Source organism: Streptopelia decaocto (assembly GCF_964273445.1).
Source record: "Streptopelia decaocto genome assembly, chromosome: 5".
Taxonomy (NCBI): Eukaryota; Metazoa; Chordata; class Aves; order Columbiformes; family Columbidae; genus Streptopelia; species Streptopelia decaocto.
In genome coordinates, this window is record NC_138659.1 from 53,964,481 (window position 1) to 53,987,694 (window position 23,214).

The window sequence follows — 23,214 nt, forward strand, 5'->3', positions numbered from 1 at the left end:
AAGCTGCTTTCATTTTCTGTCTTCCATGCCCTAGACCTCTAAAGTCTGCCAAAACAGTGCCAAGGCTCTCTTAAAGCCACTTTTCTGAAAGAATCTTTGCAATTACCAAAATATTGTGAGGAAAATGCCCTTCCCGGTAAACTACAATCTAGGTCCAAGTCCTGCTACTAAAAGACAAAAGAAGTTAAAATCAATGTCAGCTTTCCCTGTGAAACAGTTAACTCTCTCTCAAATCTCAGTAAGTGTTAGGTTAGATTACTTTAGAAAAAAAGGTAGAGGGTCCTCCCTGTTTGATTGTACCAGTCTACCTTCTTGGCATTCTTACTCTATGCTCAAATAATAGAGATATTATGCAAAATTCACAAATAAGTATAATGTTAAAGCTAGGCTCCTCAAATAGGATGTCCTGAAGGGGCCAGGGAGGAAGAAAGGAATCTCCCTCATTTACAGAGCACTGTTTGCAGCATGTGTATTCACAGGCTTAAACCAGACAAAAGGATAACATTTCCACTGCAGAAATGCAGCACTCAACCACACTTCAGGTTGTAGAAGAAAAACATCAAGTAAATTTAATTAATTTGTTGAGGTGAGCAAAATGCAATCTCCAGCCCTGGAATCAGACAAACATATCAACATTATCAGCTTCTTTATAACAGTAATATCCAATACCCACTATCAGCAAGAGGGGCCTCAGTGTTGCATCTCCTGTGAACAATACCTGCCACAAAACACACAGCTATTTCTCCTCCAATGTCCTTTTTTTTTTTTTTTTAAATGCTGTTATGAAATTATTGCAAACTGTTACTGAAGGTTTGAGTTTAGTAATCCCAGCCACAGAGACAAATTCCAGTAAATTCTCATGCTACAAAGGGAAATTGTTGTGCCAATTGCACTTTCAAGAGGTCACAGATAGATGAATATAAACTGCAGCTGATATCCTCTGTGCTGCACCGCTGACTGAGCCTTCCCTCCTGTGTTCATATCTATCTGATCTGACACATAGTAAGGATGGTATCACAAATGTCATGAGTTTTAACACACACATAAAAGTATCTCACAGTGTTACAGACAAGTTAAAAAAAAATAGCCAAATGACTAAAATGGACAGTTAAGGTAATATTAGAAGCTGAGGAACAGCTTCTAACCAGGTCCAGATGCTTTTTTCTTTCTGCATAATTTGAAATCTAACATTTCCAGGCATTGCATCCAGTTTAGTTCTCTTCCCTCCAGCTTTAACTTGCATGCTGGGACCAAACCTTATGCTAATGATCTCCAAAGACCTAGCACTGCTGTTGCTTGGGAACAAAAGTTTCACAGACTGTGAAAGGAGAATTGAATAGAGACTCTGGAGCTGGGGAAGTCCTTTTTTTCACTCCTCCTTCCCCCCCTCTGCACACTCACACAAATTTCTTGAAGGGCTGCCGTTTTCCATCGAGGAAGCACAATTCAGAATTTGCAGGACTTTGAAAAGAAAATTGTCCTGTGCTTCCTGCTCACAGGTTTATTTACAGACTGAAAAACTAATTTCATTACTCAAAGAAGAGTAGACGGAGGACAACTGCACAGTAACAGACTATGAAGGCTCATCCCACACTACTGAAAAAAACAAGCAGCTTGTGACATCTGTACCTCGTCTTTAAGTCTTCCTAGCTGCTTGCTGGTAAGATCTTATGAAGGGGGGCAGTCTGGCAGAATTCTTAAGATGAACCAATGTTTTTGTTTGTTCTTGGTGGGCCTTGGTTTTACAAATAACCTTGCACTGTGTGATGGCACAGGGGATATGAAGTGATCTAGAAAAGTAAGAAAATTAACAAGGAAACCTCTACCTATTTGCTCACAGCAGGATTTAGTCTAAACCTGCCTGTTAGCAAGAGACTGTATTTATAATACCTTTCTTCCACAACAGGTCGTATCCAACAACAAAGAAGTGGTAACACAACAAAGAAGTGGTAACAGGCTTGTAAGCAGGGAAACAAAAATCTCCCTAACTAGAACTGCTTGGCTTCATGCAAAATCATTTACTATACAAACACTGTTTTTAAGATGTATATGAAAGTATTTCCGTAGAGTTATTCTGTGGGTGTATTACAATATGTCACCTCACTGCCCTTCTGTCCCCAGAGAGGTGCAGGCACACACAGCTCCACTGGACTTGGCAAGTCTGCTCTGCGATAAACAGACTTCCAGGAGGAAGACAGAGGAAACTATTCTTATGGACTAATTCAAGATGGTTTCAAGATGGTTGGGTGCAGCAAATTAGGAAGCAGCCTATGGGAGGAAAAGAACAGGCAGCACCACAGAGAAGGAGGTCCTGAAACACCCAGTGTCACAGGCAGAAGGCATGTTCTGCTCCTGCCAGACCTATGCAGAGAAATGAAGAAGAAAGGTTCAGGTGGAAGAGACTGCATCATCAAGGTCCAAATATGTATTCCTCTGAGATCAGATCCCTTTCTTGGGGCAGGCTTAAGACACAATGGGTCATGACTGTGGCCTGTACAAGTGCTTAAGTGCAGATAAAGAGTAATCTCCAATCCTTCCTTGCCTCAGAGAGACACTGACAGTCCTAGTCCTGATGCTCAAGGTCTTCCCTTCCTGCAGCTCCCAGCAACAGAAAGCACCACATACAGCATGATGCCCTTGACACACATTTTCTATTTATTTCTGTATCAAGTCAGCCTCAAAGCTCTGGGCCTATGAGACACTCCTACAGGTCTGGCAGCTCCAGACCAAAGATTTTACCAAGTGTGGATAAAAAGGGAAAGAGTTTTCTAGTCAAGGTCCTCCTTAGCTAGACCTTATCACGTAGGAATGCAGCACCTCCACCCTTGGGCAAAAGCCTGCCAGCAACTCAGAGGGTGAATCTAGCAGTGGAATGAGGGTTTAGAGAAAAATCAGTAAAGAATTCTCTCTCGTCATTGTAATTTCTTAGGTAGCAGGGCAACACATGCACCTCTCCCTCTGCTATCCCAGGAGAAGCACTGCGAACATGAGATTGAACAGGCATAATTAACATTTACAGCAAGGACGGCTTCTGTTATTCCTGATTTTCAGTATCAGTGGCTACAGAACTGGAGCCCTCTTATGCAGAGCTAAAGAAAATGAGACATGGCTAAGTAAGCTCCATTATCTCCAGCTACAGCCCTGTGAAACACAGATTATTAGTTTACAAACATGCAGAGACAAGAGTTATTAATCCCCTTCAAGCTGTTTGGTGCACTGCAGTGTTTCTGCAGAACTCTAATGCTAATCCCTATCTTTAGGATTGTAAATCACCCCTTTGTAAATTTGAAACATGGCTCCAACTTTTAACACAAAGGAAATAGCACTTGGAAAGCACGAGCACTCCCTAGAGACTCACGTTTTCCTGATCAGTGCATGTGAGAAGTCCACAGTAGGATTTAAAGAAAACCTGACTAAAGGAGACCTGACCCTACCTTCAAGTGGGCATTATCCAGTGCATTATACAAAGGGATCTGTCTTCAGGAAAATTACGCTGATCTGGTTTTGTTTGGACTTCTTGAAAAATCTGAAAGGTCCAGGGTCAAACTATGTAACAAGCTGGCAAGCGTTATTGACAGAGAAGTACCAAACCTCAAAGGTTGAAGCGTTCCACGGCTCCCGACAAGCCTCCAGCGCCAACCTTCGACACCGGCTCCCTCTAGTGCCCCCGGGTCCGCACAGCACTGAGGGACCCCGGCCCCGGGAACCGGCACCCACAGACCCCGGCGGAACAGGCTGACTTGTTGGTTAGCTGCTGGTTTTAAGAAAGGAAACTGGTTTGGATCGATGTTGCTCCATTGGTTTTTAAATGTAAAGTAATGGAAAAAAAGTTACTGGAAACTGAACATGTTTCTGAGAGTTTAAAAGAGGTTTTTTAAAGCATTTTAAAAATATATAATTTTGACTTTAGAAAAAAAAAATGTATTTTTTTCCTAGAGACCCCCCTTTCATTTTTTTTTTAAAAGCATACTTGGCTAAAGAACTTCACTGATCAAAATGCATTGTATGTTTTGGTCAACTCATCCAACACAAAATTCAGACAAAGAGAAAGTTAGACCCAAAAGTCACCAGGTTCACATCAATCACAGGAGGTAGAATGTCTCTCTCTATCCTGCAAAATGCAAGGAAGCTGCCCCACAGATCTTTTTCTGAAGCATGGTTATCATCCTCTGTGCACCAGTAAGGGACTTAGGGTGTCTACTATCAGCAGTAGGGCATTTCCCATGCAGATGAACTTGATCTTCAGAGAATTGCCAACAAGAACATTTAATCAGATCCTTAAAATGACTGAAATGCAATTAAAACAAAACAAAACAAAACATTATTTTGACCTCCAGAAGTTCATACGCACTCGTGGGCAAATTATTTAAGCTAATATCAACAAAGGTGGAAAAAGTGCTTGATTTTCCACTGTAGAGTACTTTGCTTCAGTTACCAGTCTACACTATGGAAAGCATAGCATTGATATTGCCCTTGAGACACTGTAAGGTTAAATACAGGAAAGAGGGGGAGGTCTTCAGATGTAATGGTAATATGGCCCTGTAAGTACTGGTGAGAGATGGAAACATGAGAGTGACAGACTCAGAAAGATTTATTAATAACTGTATTAAATATTTTAATATAAAATAACAAAGACTTCATTTTGGAATGTACCCTGGGGCGAGATTGACCCCACTATGCTGCTTCCAGGATTTTCTGAAGCATTTACCTCATTACAGAGATCCCAGGAGGGTAAGTGATAACTGGCAGACATCCCCCTTGCTTTTGCATTATTTTTGGCTACAGCATTTAACTGAAAAGGAGCTGAAAAGCCTTAGTTATAGCCTGAGCTTCCCCTTCATGTATTTGCACATGATTAATGAGTAGCCAAAAAGCCTGAGGGGTTTGTAATGAAGCCTTTCTAATAACTGTATTGTAGACAGACCCATATTTTGTCCCAAATAATAATTCAGAGTTACGATTTGCCTCTTCACAATTAAATGCCAGAGTGCCCTGACCATCCTGAGATCAGTCAGCTGTAACCCATGCTCCTCTCTGTGCCATGGCTGAGAGGGACATTGTCATCCATTTCCAGAGAATCAGCCTATTTCCTTTGTAACTAGCCATAATTAGCAGCTGTATTTGATGACCTTTGATTAGAGAGACAGTTCAACAAACCTGTGGCTACAGTGAACTACGTAGCACATGCTGAGCATCAGCATGAGTCAAAAGTCTGACCAGAACACCTACATGCATTTTTTGAGGGCAGGACACCTTTGCAGTGGGAGTCCATCTAATCCACAACACGGATGGAGAGACAAGGTTAGACCATCCATAGTCTCTGCCCGAGAGCACAGGAGACACTTAGCAAGGCGTGGTTTACCATGCCAGTAAACAGCACTGACACAGATCCCCTGTTGCAGTCTGCCCTGCAGGTGATGTGTGAACTGCAAATAGTCATAGCAAATCTGGGAGCCCACTATGTTCCCAAGATCCTGGTTAAAACAAGACTTTTAATAATTTGCTTTAAATATTTAATCTTTCAGCAGTGTCCAGAGCCCAAATCTCAGCTCCATTAAACAAGATGTTTAACTAACCTGCAACATATGCCCAGCCTGTAAAGAAGGCAACCTGTTGATCTGGTAGAATAAGCACGGTTTTGGATAGCTTCTTTTAGTGCAGTCCCCAAGGTCTGGATTGAGACTCACAATACATTTTGCTCAGGTCCTCAAATGGCTGGTAGATAGCAACACATTTCATTCAGTTACATTACATGGTGAGCTCAAATCAGTACCTCGGGATGAAAGACAGCATATTTCTCCCACGTGCAATCTCATCCTGTAATGCCAGATAGGTGTTACAATGCAATATAATAATATTGTAGATTATTAGAATTTCACCTACACCCCAAATACTTTCAGGAAGAACTTTCAGACTTGCAGTTCCAGGGTTGAAAAGTCCTGATCTTAAAAAGACCTCTGAAGAGTCCAGCGGTCATGTGTTCATTTTTAACTAAGTGATTACTTTGTTATGAATTGGGAAGTAACAGACACTGGTTTCAACAGCTTTACTGGAGTTCCCTTATTTTACCCACAGGGTCTGGTGTGTGTTTCTGTCTCTCAGTGGAAAGGATGGCCAAGGGTAAAGGTCCAAAAGGAAAGAAGATCACCTTGAAAATTGCCAAAAAATCCATGCGGATATCTGCTGAAGGAGGACGCCGTCTTGACTTAAGCAAGATGGGCATCACCACCTTCCCAAAGTGCATTCTGAAACTGAATGATGTGGAGGAACTTGATTTGAGCAGGAACATGATAAAAAAGATTCCTAGCAGCATTGAGCAGTTCCAGAAACTGCGCTGGCTGGACCTGCATAGTAATCAGCTTGAGGATCTGCCTGAGGCAATAGGTACACTTCAGAACCTTTACTATCTGAATATAAGCAACAACAAGCTGACCACCAAAAAACTGCCAAAAGCATTAAACCTTCTCAAGAACCTGCGTACTCTCAACCTTGGCTTGAACAGTCTTGACAGTATTCCCACCAGTCTTGGGGCCCTGAAGGACCTTAAGGAGTTGGGTCTCTTTGACAATGCCTTGACCACCATCCCAAACAGTGTGAAAAACCTCCCCAACCTCAAAAAACTGAATGCAGATAGAAACCCTTTCCCAGATTCAACAAAGGAAGAAGAGCCTGCTGACTCCATCAAACGCATAAAAACACTTTACTTAGTACAAGAGAAAGACCTGTGCTGTTCCTGCCTGCAGACGTGTCAGGATGAGAGACACAACATGAACAAGTTAACAAACGTGACACCCAGCCCCTCAAAGAAGCTGAGTTTCCCTTTACTCCTTACACCCAATTCCTCTGCAAAGGATAACCAAGAAGAATGGAGATTAAGAGACAAAGATCTCTGAAATCTATCAAGGCATTCCATAGACCATGTCCCATGAAGTCCAGCCCAAGCTAATAAAACACAGACCTCCTTCCTGCAGTTCTTCTCTTTTAAATATCTACTCTGTTTTAGAAGTGGCAGATCTGTTTGGTCTCTGAAACAAAATCCAAAACAGCTAGACCAGACATATATTTGGGAAAGGGTGCATTTGGGAAAGAAAGGACTATTTCTTTCTGGTCTTGTTCCTACACATTCTCCATGGTTTTTGGTGGGCTTTGTGGTGTGTGTTTGTTTCTTTCTTGTGTGCGTGTGTCCAGTGAAGGAATCTTCAAAAAAGATAGGTTTTACTAGTAACTCCACTCCCACCACTAAGAGCCAAACATTAGTCCTTTTCATTTTCACAGAATGAGACACAGTCAAACTAGCCCCACTAAACACCATTTGGAGGAAAAAGAAGAGGCCTGGGAACCTTCTTCTGTGGGTGGCTGACACCAGCCCCTCAGAGAACCTCAGACAGGCACTGTCAGTGTAGGAACCATAAGCCCATTCCAGTTCAGCAGAGGCAGACGACACAAATGTTATGCTCACAAGTAACTAAGCAGTGTAAACACAATGTTTAGAGCTAAACAAACAGTGATCCTGTTTGCCGTCAAGGGACCAGACTCTGTACAAGCAAGTTCTCTGGGATTTTGGGTGCTACACCTGGGTGCAGTGATCTCTAACTTGCATGACACAGTCATCACCACTACCTATGCTCACTGTGTTTCATCTGCATCTGAGTTTCCCTCCAAGGAGGTACAGAAGGGAGAAGGAGTACGGAAAAGATTGCTCTTTTTAAATATCCTGGGCATATCACTTAGGCAGTTACTAAAAAAGTCACCCTCTTCCACAATCTAAGAATTAGCTGGTAAATTGATGAAATCAGGTCTGGTGAGCTTTCTGTTCACATGTGCACCTGAGCGCACACATTCACTTGCTCAAATCACATCCCTAGGGCAGAGAGTGTTGACAGCCTGCAAACAGCAATATACAGGTATAAGCAATAAGCAGATTATAAATGTAGCCAAGCATGACATGAGGAGACATGATGGCTGTGGCTGTAGTAACATATGGTGACAGCAAATATTTAAGTGTATTTAAATGAAAAATAAAGTGCCAGGGGCAAAGAACCCAGTTGTCCAGTATCATTTTTTAAATGGCTAGAGTCTGAGTCACGACTCCTATGTATTATTCCTATGAACTAGGTGGAAAAACTGATATGAGGTTTCCCAGAGATGGTACTACCTCAACGTCATATGATACATCAAATTAGTAATTTCTTCTTTCAGCTGTGCAATTATAAATAATGTGTCAGGTCAAACAGCTTAGTCTGGCCTGCCTCCCTGTCCCAGGTAGGTCAGAAAAAGCTGGGATGTTACGAAAGATGGGCATTTCCCCCTAGATGGGGAAAAAAAACCCTTGTGCTGCTCTTGCATTTTTCTAACTCAGAAGTGGCTCCACTATTCAAAAGAGGAAAAAGTAAATTGAAGTCCTCAGTCTTTATGTTCCCAGACTGGAGCTTGGTAAAGGGAAGCATGCCCACTGGGGTCATTTTCTCTAACTTTCCACTTAAGCACTACTTCTTTTCTGGGATCATTATTTAGGCAGTGACACTATTTTATGTTTATTTCAGCTCATGGCATAACATGGGCCAATAAAGCTATGCCAAAAGCCTGTTACATTCTCAGAGTGAATAAGGTGCACAGGGTCCTCTCTCAGCCAATAGAATTAAGGAAAAAAAAAAAAAAAAAAGGCAGAGCATTATGGGATTCAGGACAGGCTACTCTACACCTAGACATACAGCCTGCTTCAATCCCTGAGGTCAAACATGAGTGAAGTGTTTCTCACAATAATCACAAGCCCAGCTAAAGCCCTAAGTTCCTGTAGCCATAGTGCATCTTATGTCAAGACATACCCACCTGTTGAGTACCCAGCAAGCACAGGGAAAGGAAATGCTGGGTGAGTTATTGGTTTCTCCACACAGAACACACATCATGCTCCTTAGAGCCAACCATCATCGCTAGCATAGGTTAGGCTCTAGCCAGAGCTGGTTGCACACTACACTGATACTTTTTGCAAGCTGATGGCTGGTACTCGGGGATGGAAATGTTCGCTTACAAGATGGTTAATGGTCTACAACAGGAAGAATGAACATTAAAAAGGAGTACAGCTGACACAGGCCACAACAACTCATAGGGGCTATCTGCCCCTCAGGTCTCAACAGTATTCCAGTCTCCAGGCAATCATTTCAGAGGAGACCAATTAGGCACTTAGGGTTGTGTTCCTTGGATACCCAAATTGAGAAGAGTTACAGGTATGCAAGTGACTCAAGGTCAGCATGGAACATGCTCTCAATCATCTCCCACAAGAAGAAAATGTTTTTCTTTTCCTGTAGTAGTAAATCTGAGGGACAACAAGTTGGAATCTCCAGTGCACAGCTACTGTAACATGCCAAAACATCCATGTGTACATCTATTGCTGTCTGCCCTAACCACACAATAAAGAGGCCATTATGCAGAAGCATTATGGATTAGCTCTAACCTCACCTCACTGACCGTCTCTTTCCCACACTAACCATCTGTGTAGAGTCTACCAAGAAGTGATATTAAGGAGGTAATAATTAGTAATCAACTACGCACGTTCAGGTACTCAACACATTCTTCATGTCATCATACTGTGGATACTGTACACTAGAATGCTTTTCCGAGTTCTGGGGAAGCCTTTGAATCTTTAAAACCAGGAGTACAAATAGGTAAGTTTCTAGATTCTTTTTTTCAGGTGCAACTTATTCACAAAATTGTACTTGTTAATTATAGTTATCCAATGTTTCCTATGTTTTACCTTATATTCAGGGACTCTTCTGTTATCCCCTTTGACTTCAAAGCAGGTTGGAAAGAGCAAAATCTATAGGAGAAAGGAAAGGTCACATTATAATTATTTAAATGGCTCTCTGTAAACATTACATATATATATATATATATATATATATATAATGTATATCAAGTCCTGACAGAAACTTTCTTCCTAGAGGATGCTACAGCATTTCACTGAGACTCTAACCTAGGGAAAAGCTGCAAGACAACTCAGTAAAAGTATGTATTTAATATTACGGAGTTGCCTATGGGCTGGATAAAAGCAGTTTCTTTCCCAAACAGGTCCTCAAATTGATATATATGGCTATGGATTTCTGATCAGGTGGTTTAAGGCACTATTAGTTAAAGCCAGAGTATGAGAACCAATTCAGACATTTATCTAGCAAAAATGGCAAAAAGGAATACCAACCCATATCTCAGCCATTGCTATTTTTGCTTTCACTGGGGGTTTATGATGTCAGGTGTAGTAAAACCTTGAAATACGTAGGTTGGGTGACCTGCAGCCGAGGGGCAATACAGGCAACTGAGAATCAAAACTTTATCTTGGAACTGCCTCTGCAAAATTCCCCAGGAGGTGTTTGTCAGAGCTCAGAGACAGCAAAGACGGGGCTAAACATAGCAGCTGGCTCTGGGGCAGAACCTGGTGATTCTAAGTAGCCACACTATGCAGCCAGTTTAGAAAGGAAGAATAGATAAATCTGCATTGAGTTTTTAAGCAATACTCCATTAGAACCTGTTCAGATATTTCAGGAGCAGAAGGAACTGCTATGACTGTTTAGTAATGAATAATACCAATCCTCAGTCCAGGCTGCACAATTTACAACAGGAAGTACTGTGTATTGAAGTATTTACCCCATGCAAAGGACAGTGAAAGTAAACCTGATATAACAGCCAGAACTGCAGTAGGAAAAAAACGTGCAAGAAAACAAAGTCAAAATTAATCACTTCATAGTCTTACACTAAAGTTCTGTCAAACAAGAAAAGCACACAAGGAAAAATCTTTTTTAAACAAAACCTCCACTGTTAAATGTTAACTCCATACCAAAGATACAAAGTCAGAATCAGAGAAATAAAAATATTTTATTCCTAAATGATCTAATGACACTTCATGTATTGAAAGAAAGCATCAAGAAACCTTCTTTCACCCAGTACTGTGAGGAGAGATGGAGGCGGCTCTCATGTCAGAGAGAGGAAGCAGCACAGCTACAATTGCACTTTCTTGAGATGCAGGGACATACAACACACCACGGGGTGCTAGGAGAATCCTACACATGCATTAGCTCCCTTGATGAATCAATGGCTGTATAATGCTCTGAAGAATTCACAGGTCAGCAAAAGGAATATTTCATAGCTTTGCTTAAGTATAGCCTTTCAAAGACCAAGGAGCCACAACTGAAGAAAAAGCCCTTGGGGCAGCAAAAGGTAGACATCTGAAGCAGAGGATAAATAGGGGTGATAGATCAGGAACGTCACCTGGGTGTTCACATGTTTTTATGAAGTAGTGCTTACCTCTTAAATATCTTATTTCGGTCACTGTCATGGAACACAAGAAATCTGGAGTAACCATTTTTGAGGAATATTTCCAAGGCGATCTCCTGGAAATGTAAATAATTTACAGTGTGAAGTGCTGCAGAGCAAAGCCTAGCATTACAGAATCCATCATGGTCTGACCAATATTTCAGGGCTTTATAAAAAAGAAAAAGGCTTTAACTTTGTTTAAAATGTAAATAAATGTAGCATAATATGCCTAATATTCCCAGTGTTTCAAATTGTAGGAATGGTCCTATGGGATTCACTAGGAGTTCAAATGCTTCTCTGAAACAAAACCAAACTCCAGGTTCCATCACCTACCTCCTCCTGCTGCTTCTGAAGCTTTTATATCTTGAAATCTCAGTGTGATTAACAAAACACTAATAGCATTAACTTCTAATTAAGTGAAAAAGATAATATGAAAACAAGATGCTAAATAAGAGTTTCTTTTAAAAAGCAATCATACTGCTTTCTAAATGAATACTGAACTCAATAGAAATTCTGAAATAATTTCTCCTGACTAGAAGCAGAAAAGGAGGAATGGGAATTTATGACCTTTCTCACTGCAGCTTTAAATATTCAAATTTGAAAACTTCACCCCCTTTTTTCCACAATGTCTTCACACATTGTTATGTTGGCTATTTGCATATAAATCTATTATATACTCAGTGACCGATCCTTTTTTCCGCAAAGTCACTCAAGTAAAACTATAAATAACGTGTAGCGTCTAGGAACCCAGACATGAGTTTCAATCCAAATGTGGCAGGTGCAATACAGACCTAGAAAAACATCACAATGGCAACTGCCTGATCCATGATTCACAAATGAAGTATAAAACAGAAAGGTAATATGAGAGCAGCTATGACAATAAACAGCTTGCAACATTTGCTCCAAAGCTCAGCTTTCCAAACCACGGCTGCTCAAGTGTCGCCATTACAAAATTGGGCCATGTGGTTTCACTGTGCTGTGCTCTGAGCCAGGCTACGTGCATGAACAGATCATCAGCTCTCTGAGACACAGTAGCTGCGTAAACAGCTGATCCACCTGTTCCACTGGGAATTAGTTTTCTTCTTTTTCTGCAACTTTTTTTCACTGGAGTCCTAGTGCAAGAGTTTGAGAGCCTGATACAGATACCTGAGTTTTCAGTTCATTAACTGAGCAAAAATAGACACCATCCCTCTGCCCCCATGCGAAAACAAACAAACCAACAAAACCCCCAAACCCCAAACAAACAAACAAAACCCCACCAAAACATCAAAAACAAACAAAAAAGAAAAACACACAAAATCCCTCACACCAACAAACCCCGTTCCCATTCAAAGACTGTTTTTACTCATCTCAGTTTCTCACTTTGGGACACACAAAACATTTCCATTTCATACTTTTAAAAACTAATGCATACACAGACATGCAAATACACGAGAAGGCAGCAAAATCCCACTGGCAAATTCGATGCTACTCACAAAACAGAAGAGGGGGTGACAGTTCTGTTGTTCAGGTTGCTCATCAGTGATGTAAGAAAGTAAGCTTCATACAGTTACCCAGAACAAGACTTAACATTCTTATACATGCTCAAAGAGTGACCTAACCACTGAGATATGCTATACCCTGAAGCAAGTCTCACCTACTAAAATTGTCCATTTTGCATACATAGTTAAATATAAAATAAAAGAGGGTTGAGACATGGATGAGTGCCATACTACATGATATAAGACAATTATCAGCCCCATTTTCTCCAGGTTTTGAGTTTTCTGAATGATATTTTAATTCTCTGTTGAATCTCAACCTTCCAAGATTGGATTCAAAATAACAGGTAATCAGTTACGGCTGCTTCAAAACTCCATATTTTTGTCAAATTAAATCTGTGCATTAGTCTTTAGACTGTATCAAAAGCCTCTAGAGCAAGCGGAGGCTCTGGTGCAAGAAGTACTAGCTACAACTCCTCTGTGATTCTCATCACAGGCTCATCTAAACCAGACAAAACTAAAAGAGTACCAGGCCACTGGTAATGTGTAGTTTCTCAGCAGTGCAGCTAAAGGCACAGAGGATTCAAATCCTCTGCTCCGACTTATGATTCATGTATTGACTCACATGCAAAACCTGAAAGTTATTCCAAGAGGCCCAGGGTGAGCATGTTACACACACTCATAATCCATTAAGTCCAAAACTACTGAAGTCTGTGGGAGCTGACTACTACTGAAAGTCAGACACTTACTGGGAGCTTCCACCAAAGCACAGGTAATTGACTTCAAGTCTTATTTTCAAAAACATTGAGATAAACTGTGAAGCACATTGTTAGCCTAACAACTAATGAGCCAACCTCTCCACTCTGGTGAATGTAGGAAGGAGTTTGTATTACCAAAGCCTAATGAAACAATGATGGGAGCAAAAGCGTTTTGAGACTCAAGCAAAGAAATCTCAGTAGTCTCGGTAAAAATTGTGCAAGTAGTTTTCAGTCAGATGTCATTACTGCTGTTGCGGCTTTCCCTCAAATGACCAAGCATGTTAGTTCCTACCTGCAGAAGAAAGCGCATCAGACGAATCTCTTTTATATCATTATATGAATAACGGGAACACATTTGGTCTCCCACAGCATGATCTTTATGGCATAAGTTGAAAATAAATGGATCACTAATGCTGGAAGAGACAAATATAAAAAAAGAAAAATTAATTTGAAACAAAAAAGATAAGGAGAGCCCTCATGAACATCCAAGTCCTCCCTAAATTAAAATAAAAATACTAAGAGATAACAAGATAAACGGGGGCATACATGGATTGAAAACAAAGCTAAATAATGAAGGCAGATTTTGTACTAGTACCCAAAATAAATAGTCTGTGAAGGCTAAGGGTAGGAGTTATTTTAGTGCATGCAAATAGGCATACAGCAGTGTTTCACACAAACTGAAGTCTGAGAAGCAGCAAGGGAAGAAGCTGGGTGGGAGAACCTGAGAGCCTGGGTCAATGGCAAGCATCATATGGACACACAGCTACTATAAACAGCACTTAATTGGAACTAACAAATAAGTAATTAAGTCATTATTACTTTAGTTGTGTACATGTATTGCAATTGCTATCCACAGCCTAGCCCATAGTAGACCTCTTTGGAAAAAAAACCAACACATAAGCTTCTATCAGACCCAGTCCAATCAATCCTTAAGTCACCTGATCAGATTGACTGATATTGGACTTGGTAAGAATCGGATACAGAGCAGACAGTCAGGGAGTAAAAACACCGAGTTACTCCACTGTCCCACTGGGCTTTGCACATGAGCACACAGTGTGCACAAAGAGCTAAGTCTAACAGACTCATTTTCAATATTGATCAGTTTCAATAAATCATGAGTCAAAGATGATAGCAGTGTGCCAAATATTAATTACGATTCTGCCTTGGAGAAACAAACAAAAACTTATGAGACAATGAAGCTAAAGGCTCTTGCAATGACTGTACCATATGAATAAAAGATGGGAGGCAGTCAGAAAGAAACATTAGCAACACTCCAAAAGAACTGAAAAACAACAATGTGTTGGACTGCCCACCATCTCCATCTGTTGGAGCTGGGAGTCCTTGTTGCACCTCTAAAGCCTGTGAACAAGCACCTGTGTTAGTTATATTTAACATTCTGTGAACAGATGGAAAGCATGGCTATGCTATAATAATATCCCTCTTCAAATCTCCCCTATAGTCTGTGCAAATTTTAGGTATCCATGTTCCAATACTGACATTAACCAAGCAGATCTCTTGGAGGCAGGAATGACTTACCTGGACAAGCAGTGACGTGTACAGTAGACTTCTTCTAGAGGGGATAACACAAAGCACTCACAGATGTAAAAGTGCTCTTTGCCGAAGAGCAACACTCCTTCCAACGCTGTATGTCCCTGCACAACTGCCACAGAGCACTTAAATGTGACCTAGTACGGAAGCAAGCATCGTGAGGCCAGGAGTGGGTAACATAAGAAACACGGACAGCAGGGAGCAAGGCCCAGTGTTGCAGAAGGACAAATGTTCAAACAAAACCAGCTGCCATCTTGATTGGCACATCTACAGGGATGCAGCCACAAAAATCACCATATGACTGACAGTGCATGCCTCTGTGGTACTAGTAGTGGGAGGGTCTGGTGCCCCTTTCCCCCACTAAATCTGTTCCTTCCCCATCTATCTGTGGCTGTATTTAGTGACATCACTGCAGAACATGAAGAGCTTGCAAACATTGCAGGAGTTAGCACTGCAAAACCCTGTTAGGCAGCAATACATACTACACAGGCAGGGAGTTGAAGTGCTGAGGAAAGAAGTACCTTGTACAGAATCATACAGAAAAGGAGTGCCATATAATAAATATATATTTAGAATATTGAGAAAAGTGAAGTAATTTTATTTGAATCCCAGTGAAATCTATACTTCAAAAAATCCTGCAAAGGGATCACAGGGAGCAACAAGCAAGGAAAGGATCTTATATTCTTGGTATCTATCCCACCATGGACAGCTGATCAGCATACAATGGATTGAAATCTCAGTAACACAAGACTACACGTATTGGCACTTCTCCTTCCTATATTATACAGAAGGCCAGTCAAAATACATGAATCTATGATTCTAGTTGTCTTTAAATAAAGATTTAGTTAAACATTCTGGAATAGTTAAAAAAAACCCTCCCTTGGCATCTCTAACACTCATGTTTTTTTTCTCTCTCCTAAGAAAATTAAATTGGACCTTAAAACCAAGGAATTTCTAACTCACAATTTAGAAGGGCTGGGAATTTTTCAAGAAGGTCGTTTTTCAGTTATGTATGCCAGTTCACAGAAAGTTTGCTTGGGAACTGACTGGGACTTGACTGGTTTTGATAAAGAAAAAAGGAAAATACTTTTTTTTTTTTTTTCCTGGAACAGTTTCTATGACTGAGAGATGGTATAGAAAAGGAAATAGATTAATAAGTAGACCAGAAGAGCCCAACAATCCAGCAAATTAGGTGGGATGGGGAAGCTTAAAAGTTCTGATTTTAAATCAAGCAGTAATTCATTGCAAAAAAAATTCCTAATGTTTATAGGGATTAAGTTCTTTACTTTTCTTGTCCATTGATTCAATCTTCTATATATACTCTGCTCCAAAAGAGCAGTCCGCTAGTTAGCATAGTCACCTTGGAAGATCAGAGTAACTCACTGATGTGCCCAGTTTGAACCAGAACTTTGAAGCAGATTCTCCCACATTCCCAAGGAAGGAGGCAGAAACTAATCATCAGCCTAATCTGAAATGAAGTACCCTCTATTTGCAAAACTCCCTTCAAGCATTCATACTGTCTCCAAATCATAACACACTAATAACACCTTACGTACTAAGAAAACTGGTCACTGCTGAGCTCCCTCTGTAAATCAAACACAATCCTGAACCACCCACAATCCAGAAATGAGTGTAAAATTTTGCAAGCTGAGTCAATCCAAAACTGCAAGGACCGGAGGGCTGCATACAGAGGGAGTAGATCCAAGAGTTATTTCCTTAACAGCAGAAGTTTGCTTGTTCAGAAATCTAGTGCAAAGTTCTTAAGAAAACTGATTGAAAAGTACGGGAAGTATTACGAAGTCTGTTTTTTCTCTTAAGATCTCAATAATCTCACCTCTACCAATCTTCATAAGAACAGTGGTCTTGTATTATTTTTTGTGCATGCAAAAATGACCCAGAAATAACATTGGTTCTACTAGGTCACGTGAAGTCTTGCTATGTAGAGTAAGTATGGTCCTTTGCTTTCTGCCTTTGTTGCTACCTCACTCTACTTCCAGAACCAAATCTACCACCTTTTTTGCCTTCATTCCAAAACACACATAGGCTCAGGTCAGCTGAAACAAATCTGCACTGCTCCACAAGCTTTCAGTCTTGGATGCTAGCACAACATAAACAATAATTTCATAAATAATGGATTTTTTTTTTTTTTTTATTTTTTTTTACTGAAAAGTAACCATTTTACCAACAAAATGGGTTTTCATTGTGAAATAATTTGAGTGAGCACAAAAGGTGGTTTTAATTCTGGGTTTAAAAAAAACCCCAAAAAACTGGAAGATTTCTGTGGGTAATTTTTGTTGAAAATCCCTTCAATCTTCTTCCTCTCTAAATTATTCCTAAGAGGAAGCTAGCATTTTTTCATCACCTCTCCTGCAGATCCCACATGAATGCCCCTCTCTGCAGCGACATGCCAACCACAGAACTCTCAACCAGAGTGCCTGCATATGTGCCATTATGTGGTTAGAGACATGTATGCTTGCACTGAGAATACTGGGGAATTCTGCACACATTAGCAAACCACAGGGTTTCCTGAAGTAATTAAATAGCAGAAAGATCGCTTCTTCCCATAAGGAAGGTAATCAAATATTGAAACATCAGGCAGCTGTGTAAAATAGCTAAATGGACACAAAAGTTGAAATCCAGACATCTAAGAAATCCACCTCAACAACCCCAGCCCATATGCCAGAGATCACATGTGGTTTTGGGAGGCACACTGATTGTGAAGGAGACCTGCTCACAATCACTAATATGATTTGGCACAAATGATCATTTTTTTGCTCCACCTAAGGCAGGACCAGGGCACGTTATCAGGCCTTGTTGCCCAACCAGCAACAGTCACCAGTGCCAAATTTATTTCTTCAATATTATGTTAACACCCCCAACAGAATTAAATATATCCACACTGTTATAAATACTGGAGCCCTTGGGCTGAGTCCATTCTCCTTTTGAGAACTGGGCTCATTTTATTGCAGGTGAGTAATAAAGATCTGACAAAGAGGTGTACTAGAGAACCCCCATCAGGACAGTCTTGTACCTACAGTCCTGCACTAAAACACCAAGCAGCCTGAAATTACCATAGATTAAATAAAAACTTTCCTTTTCTGTCAAAACAGAGCTGAATCCCATTCACCAGCCACTAGAATCATTAATCAATGAAGCAAACATGACATAAAATAATTGAATAATTACCTTCTAAGGTATTGCCCAAAGCACTGCATCTCTTGATAGCTCTATTCATTCAGATGCATGAGGGAATTAAAGCTAAAGACATGTGGGTTTTTTCCTTGTTTTTCAGAAGAGCTGTTTGTAAATGTTTCAGTTGCCTTTAAGCAAATAGCCATAAAAGCATATCTGCTCTAGAGGTCAAAAACCAGATTTCCAAAGGAATTACATGCCTGAAGATGCAGTCTTGACACTGTTTCAAAGATCCTGGAATTGTTTAGCCATCTACTCCTGCAGAATCTAGTGGTGCTAGCATGATGCCTTCGGGGAAAAATACAATGCAAGGAAATTAAAGTTACAAACCCATGTCACTGGAACACCTATGCCACACAATCTCCTGAGCATAGCATTTCTACAAAATAAGGACAAAAGAATGGCTACTCCAAGTCAGTTCAGAGGTCCATCTAAACAACTATCCTACCTCCTAGTAGCTCAAGGAAAGAGCGCAAGAAACATGCTAGGTATGGAGTGATTCTTGATCTTCATATACCTTCTCAGCAACCAGTGGCTTAGAGACTTCCTGAAGCCCCTTCTTCCTCCCCATTGTCACATCTCATGTTTCCATATAAACACGCACAGCTGTTTCTAATCACTTGATCAGCAAAAGGTACAAAAACTTTGCAAAGTACGCATAAAAGCAACACATTCAGGTAGCATTGTATCAGGAATCAGAGATGAAACCTGTAGTTACATACTCTTTCTACCCTTTCTGTTGTGTATTGAGGAATCTCAGGGTGTATGAGCTACAAAAGACCTGTCAGTAAAACAGGGTCAATTTTACTTAGGGCCACAGAGTTTAAAATTACTAGGAGTACATGAAATAGAATATGTTGCTTTTGCAATTTTTGCTAGGGAAACAGATCTGTGTTAGCACAATAAGTGAAAGCAATACAGGTCCACTTCTCTGTGCCACTCACAAGATCTTTCCCACAAGGATTGTTAGTTTGCTTGTTGTTGGAGTCTGATCTTACTTTGAAACTGCCACATACGCATCTCATTAATCAAAATTTAAGAATACATGACAGGTTGCTTCATTCTCTCCAACTGCTTGGTGACCAAAGGAAACTAAATCTACTTGACCTAGTCTTTAGTGACAGGGGCTCTAGGCTCAAGTTTGGTCACATTTAAACTGTTACAAACATTGGATCAAATTCTTCAGTTTCTACTTGAGTGAAACCATTGCAATTGCTACAGAGCAAGCCTTGTGGTCACAACTTTGCTTTGGAAGACCCAAGACACATTCTTTTTTGCAGGTAGCCTCCAATCACCCTCCTTCCATTACTCCACTAGGACAAAAACCCCATGTGAGAGGTGTTTCTTCAGCATGCTCTTCTCAGGTTCTAACAACTTCCCAAATGCTGTAAGGTAAGAACATCAGGTATTTAGGAGAAAGAGTGGGGAAGCAGAAAAATGTTCTTTTATTGTACATGGTCATGAGCACTGGAACTGCTGTTGTCCTTGCTTTCTGTGATGAAAGCTGCCATCTGTCCTGGCCCATCACCAGCCTGAGAAGCTGGCATCCCTTAGATGATGATAGCATCTGGAAGCCAGTTCTAATAGAATTGTTCTCATACCTCTTGCACACCCAGACGTCTCTGTCTCACCCCAGGCTCCTCTCAAACAGAAAATACTGCCAAAAACTAATATGAGCCCTTAAATTTCCCCTTAGGTCAGTTCGTTCAAGTTCATGACCTTTCTACTTCTCCTATGACTCTGTCAGGAATAACCACAAGCAAAGTCTGCCTGCTCCTTTCCCTGTTGCATCATTCTGCAGAAAGCAACTAACTGTTAGGGGATCCACTGTGCTTGCTTGAGGTGGTAAATCGGGACCCTGAAATTTGTTAGGAGCTCTGCAGATACAGGGAGCAGCTACAGCCTTAAAATTGTTCAAGGTTTTTGATCAATGAGAACACATACACACACACACACACACACACACACACACACACAAGAACCACCTAGAAGCGAATATGAAGGGGGAACACTAGAAGGTATCCATGGAGCACAAGAAACATGGTGAAAGAACATGTCCAGAAGATCAGAGATCTGACTAAAGCTGCTGGGTTTTGTTTTTTGTTTTTGTTTGTTTGTTTGTTTGTTTTGTGGTTTATTTTTGGGTTGTGGGGGTTTTGCTTCTTTGGTTTGGTTGTTTGTTTCTTTGTTTTTGTGACACAGCATGAGTCAGATCTTGTCCTCTGCACCTAGTAGCACAGTTGTTCACTGAGCTGGGGTAGGGATGGAGGAGCATGAGCTAGAAAAGGGGCTCCCAGCAACCTCTCTACTGCAGCAGAAACCCAGATAGGGCAAGTCAGAGGAGTAAGCATCTGCAAGACCTTGTTCTTCATGTGCTCCTGTCTGAACACGGGAAGAGTTTCAGTGCTCCTCCCTGCAGTGAGGTAGCTATTAGTCTCTGCTCCCACAGCAGGGAGGGAAGAGGTGAAACTGCAGCACAGGAAAGAGAAAAAGCTTGTGCCAAGGACTTGGCTTCCTAATCCTCTGCTTTGACCACAGTAGTTAGTTCCTGTTGCTACTCCACATCACCACATGTGAAGTTCTTTACTGCTGCATCCTCATACTGGGATGAAGTGTAAGAGTGCTTCCATGAAAACAGGCTGCCTTGATGTCTTTCAGACATGTGAGGTATGTGTAGTGCCCCTAAAAAACATTGGCTCCACCAAGTGGATTTACTACTCAGCCAGTCCTAGATCCTGAACCATATATCTGCTCATCTGCTCCCTCTTCCAACTGTACATGTTCTTTCATCATCTCTTTTCCCCCAACCATGGATCTCACTCCCTCTGATTTATGCTAGTCCCTTATTGTCCTTGGCATCTCCTGTGCTCTCTCCAGCCCCACCTTCAAGGAAAGTTGCTGTTCCCAGATTTCTGCTGGGCCATGCCCTCTCATTAACTTCAGATTTATTACCCCAGCTGCTTGGATTTCTTACCATCTTGAATGTCTTGCTGGCAAACAGAAGTTTATGCTTCTCCAAAATTCAGAATTTCTACACCAAAAAGATTCCCCAAGCCTTCCAACACTTTCTTCATCTATTATATGCTAACCACACATTAACAACCTGGCAGGAGTACTTTAGGCTCATAAAGATCAGGGAGGAATCTCACAGTTGAGAGCTCAGGTTGCAGCTATAGGAACTCAATCTCCCTGTCTCTGCTAGTAAGTCACAGTTATTTAAAGGGTTGGCTCAGGCTTTTGGTAGGCACGTTGATAGATTAGGTCAGGACAGGTTCCTATTTGCCTTTCTCTTGCACAATTCTGCGGCACATGTTGTGTAACATAACCCACATCACATAAAACCTCTCCTTCCATGTCTGTAGTGCGTACAGTCTCAGTATACTGAAGATACATGCAAAATACAACCTTCACCTGTACACGCTATAGCCTTAATGGAGCTTCAGCAAAATGTAAAACCAAGGAGGCAGAACATGGTAGTTCAGTGATTTCTGAGAGGACAGCCCTGACAGCAACACCTGTAAGTCTGCACCTGCAGTCTGATATATTAATCTAGTGAACTACACACATCAACTGCTATGCACAGGAAAAAGACTTGTGCTTTGAGCATATACACATAGATACCATTTTATAGTACTGGAATTACAGCACTAGTTCCAAATATTCATCAATGAGGCAACTCAATTCCCAGCTTTCAGTTCAAAGTCACGTTTTTCCCAAGCACACCAGGGACAATGTTTTTCCCCAGCTTTCACAAGTGGTCCCTGCTGTGGCCATCTGTAAGGGAGCAGGTAAAGCAACAGAATCTCAGCTACCAGCCCATCATTCTCCTTTCATCTGCAAACAATTGCCCTGACTTTCCAAACCCTTGTACCTAGACAAGCCACAAACATCAACTTCTCTGAATGGCCACTTACTATGTTACATAGCATCACAGAGTCAAAACTCAGCAATGGCCTTCTGTTTCTTGCATTTCACCAGAACTGCACATAAGGTTTTTGGATCTGGCTCTAGCAGATCACTGAAAGCTGATGGGAACTAGGGGAAACTGGTGCAGAGTATAGAAAGAAGCAGGGAAAGAACAGCAAGGAGCCTGATATAACTGGAAATGGGGTAGGGTAATGATTGCTAAGTCATATTCTCAAAAGTCAGCCTGAACTCAGACCCTTCATATATGCGTTATTTTACCAGGTAACTACAGGATTAAATACTATTTTTTTCATCTATCCTGCTCAGGATGCACATATTCTAGTGATAAATTAACGCTGTGTAATGAAGATGACAGGAGTCTGTAGCATCCCTGCTAGAGGCAGAACACAGAAGGTGCAGTTATACACGTTACAAGGATCCTGGCTAGAAGAGAGGGATGATCAGTATAACTAAATACTACTTTGAAGGTATGGATTAAGATACATTTGCTTTCCACCGTATGTACTGGTAAAGCAGAAGGGATAGCCTTATGGCAAAATCAGCAAGTGGTTATGTCCTTAAAGGCTACAGTTGTACAGGTCTGGCATTAATTTTTTTGATTTCTGGGAAATGCATTCCTCTGGGGGTAGTTTAGAATGTAAAAAAAAAAAAAAAAAAAAAAAAAAAAAAGGTAACAAAAAAAGGACGTGTTTAAAGGCTGTACTTAGCATGGTCTAGGTGTTGCTCAGAGTATATGACTGTTCCCTCATATGATCAGTCTTCACTCTGTCAGACTAATCTTCATCACTCAGTAGCTTCTTTCCTTAGCCTATACTAAAACTGCATCCATTTGCTTTCTCCTTTATAGTCCCTTCCTCTCACAGTCCGTGTGATAAACACATATTATTTAATACTTAGAATTAATTTCACGGGAATGCCTAGATACGTTTTCTAGTCTATTTTGCAAGCAAGATAAAACAAAAGACCAGATGATATTGGCATGGTAATATCCCACCTGCACTCATATTCTC

The 23,214-nt window shown here is 40.9% G+C and overlaps 2 protein-coding genes across 4 annotated transcripts in view; one reads left to right on the plus strand and one right to left on the minus strand.

Moving 5' to 3' along the window:
- Window positions 1-23,214, minus strand: part of WDFY4 (WDFY family member 4) — a 140,498-nt gene that overhangs the window by 34,348 nt on the left and 82,936 nt on the right. For all 3 annotated transcript variants that reach the window (XM_082054359.1, XM_082054360.1, XM_082054361.1), the window contains 4 exons: window positions 15,074-15,222; window positions 13,830-13,950; window positions 11,293-11,378; window positions 9,752-9,814 (listed from right to left, as the gene is read on the minus strand). In XM_082054359.1, coding sequence (XP_081910485.1) covers window positions 9,752-9,814; window positions 11,293-11,378; window positions 13,830-13,950; window positions 15,074-15,222 — 419 coding nt within the window. The remainder of the gene's footprint in view (window positions 1-9,751; window positions 9,815-11,292; window positions 11,379-13,829; window positions 13,951-15,073; window positions 15,223-23,214) is intronic.
- LRRC18 (leucine rich repeat containing 18) lies at window positions 6,111-6,893 on the plus strand (the record flags this gene model as incomplete). The annotated part of the gene is made up of 1 exon (XM_082054362.1): window positions 6,111-6,893. The coding sequence occupies one exon, from the start codon at window positions 6,111-6,113 to the stop codon at window positions 6,891-6,893; it is 783 nt and encodes a 260-aa protein (XP_081910488.1).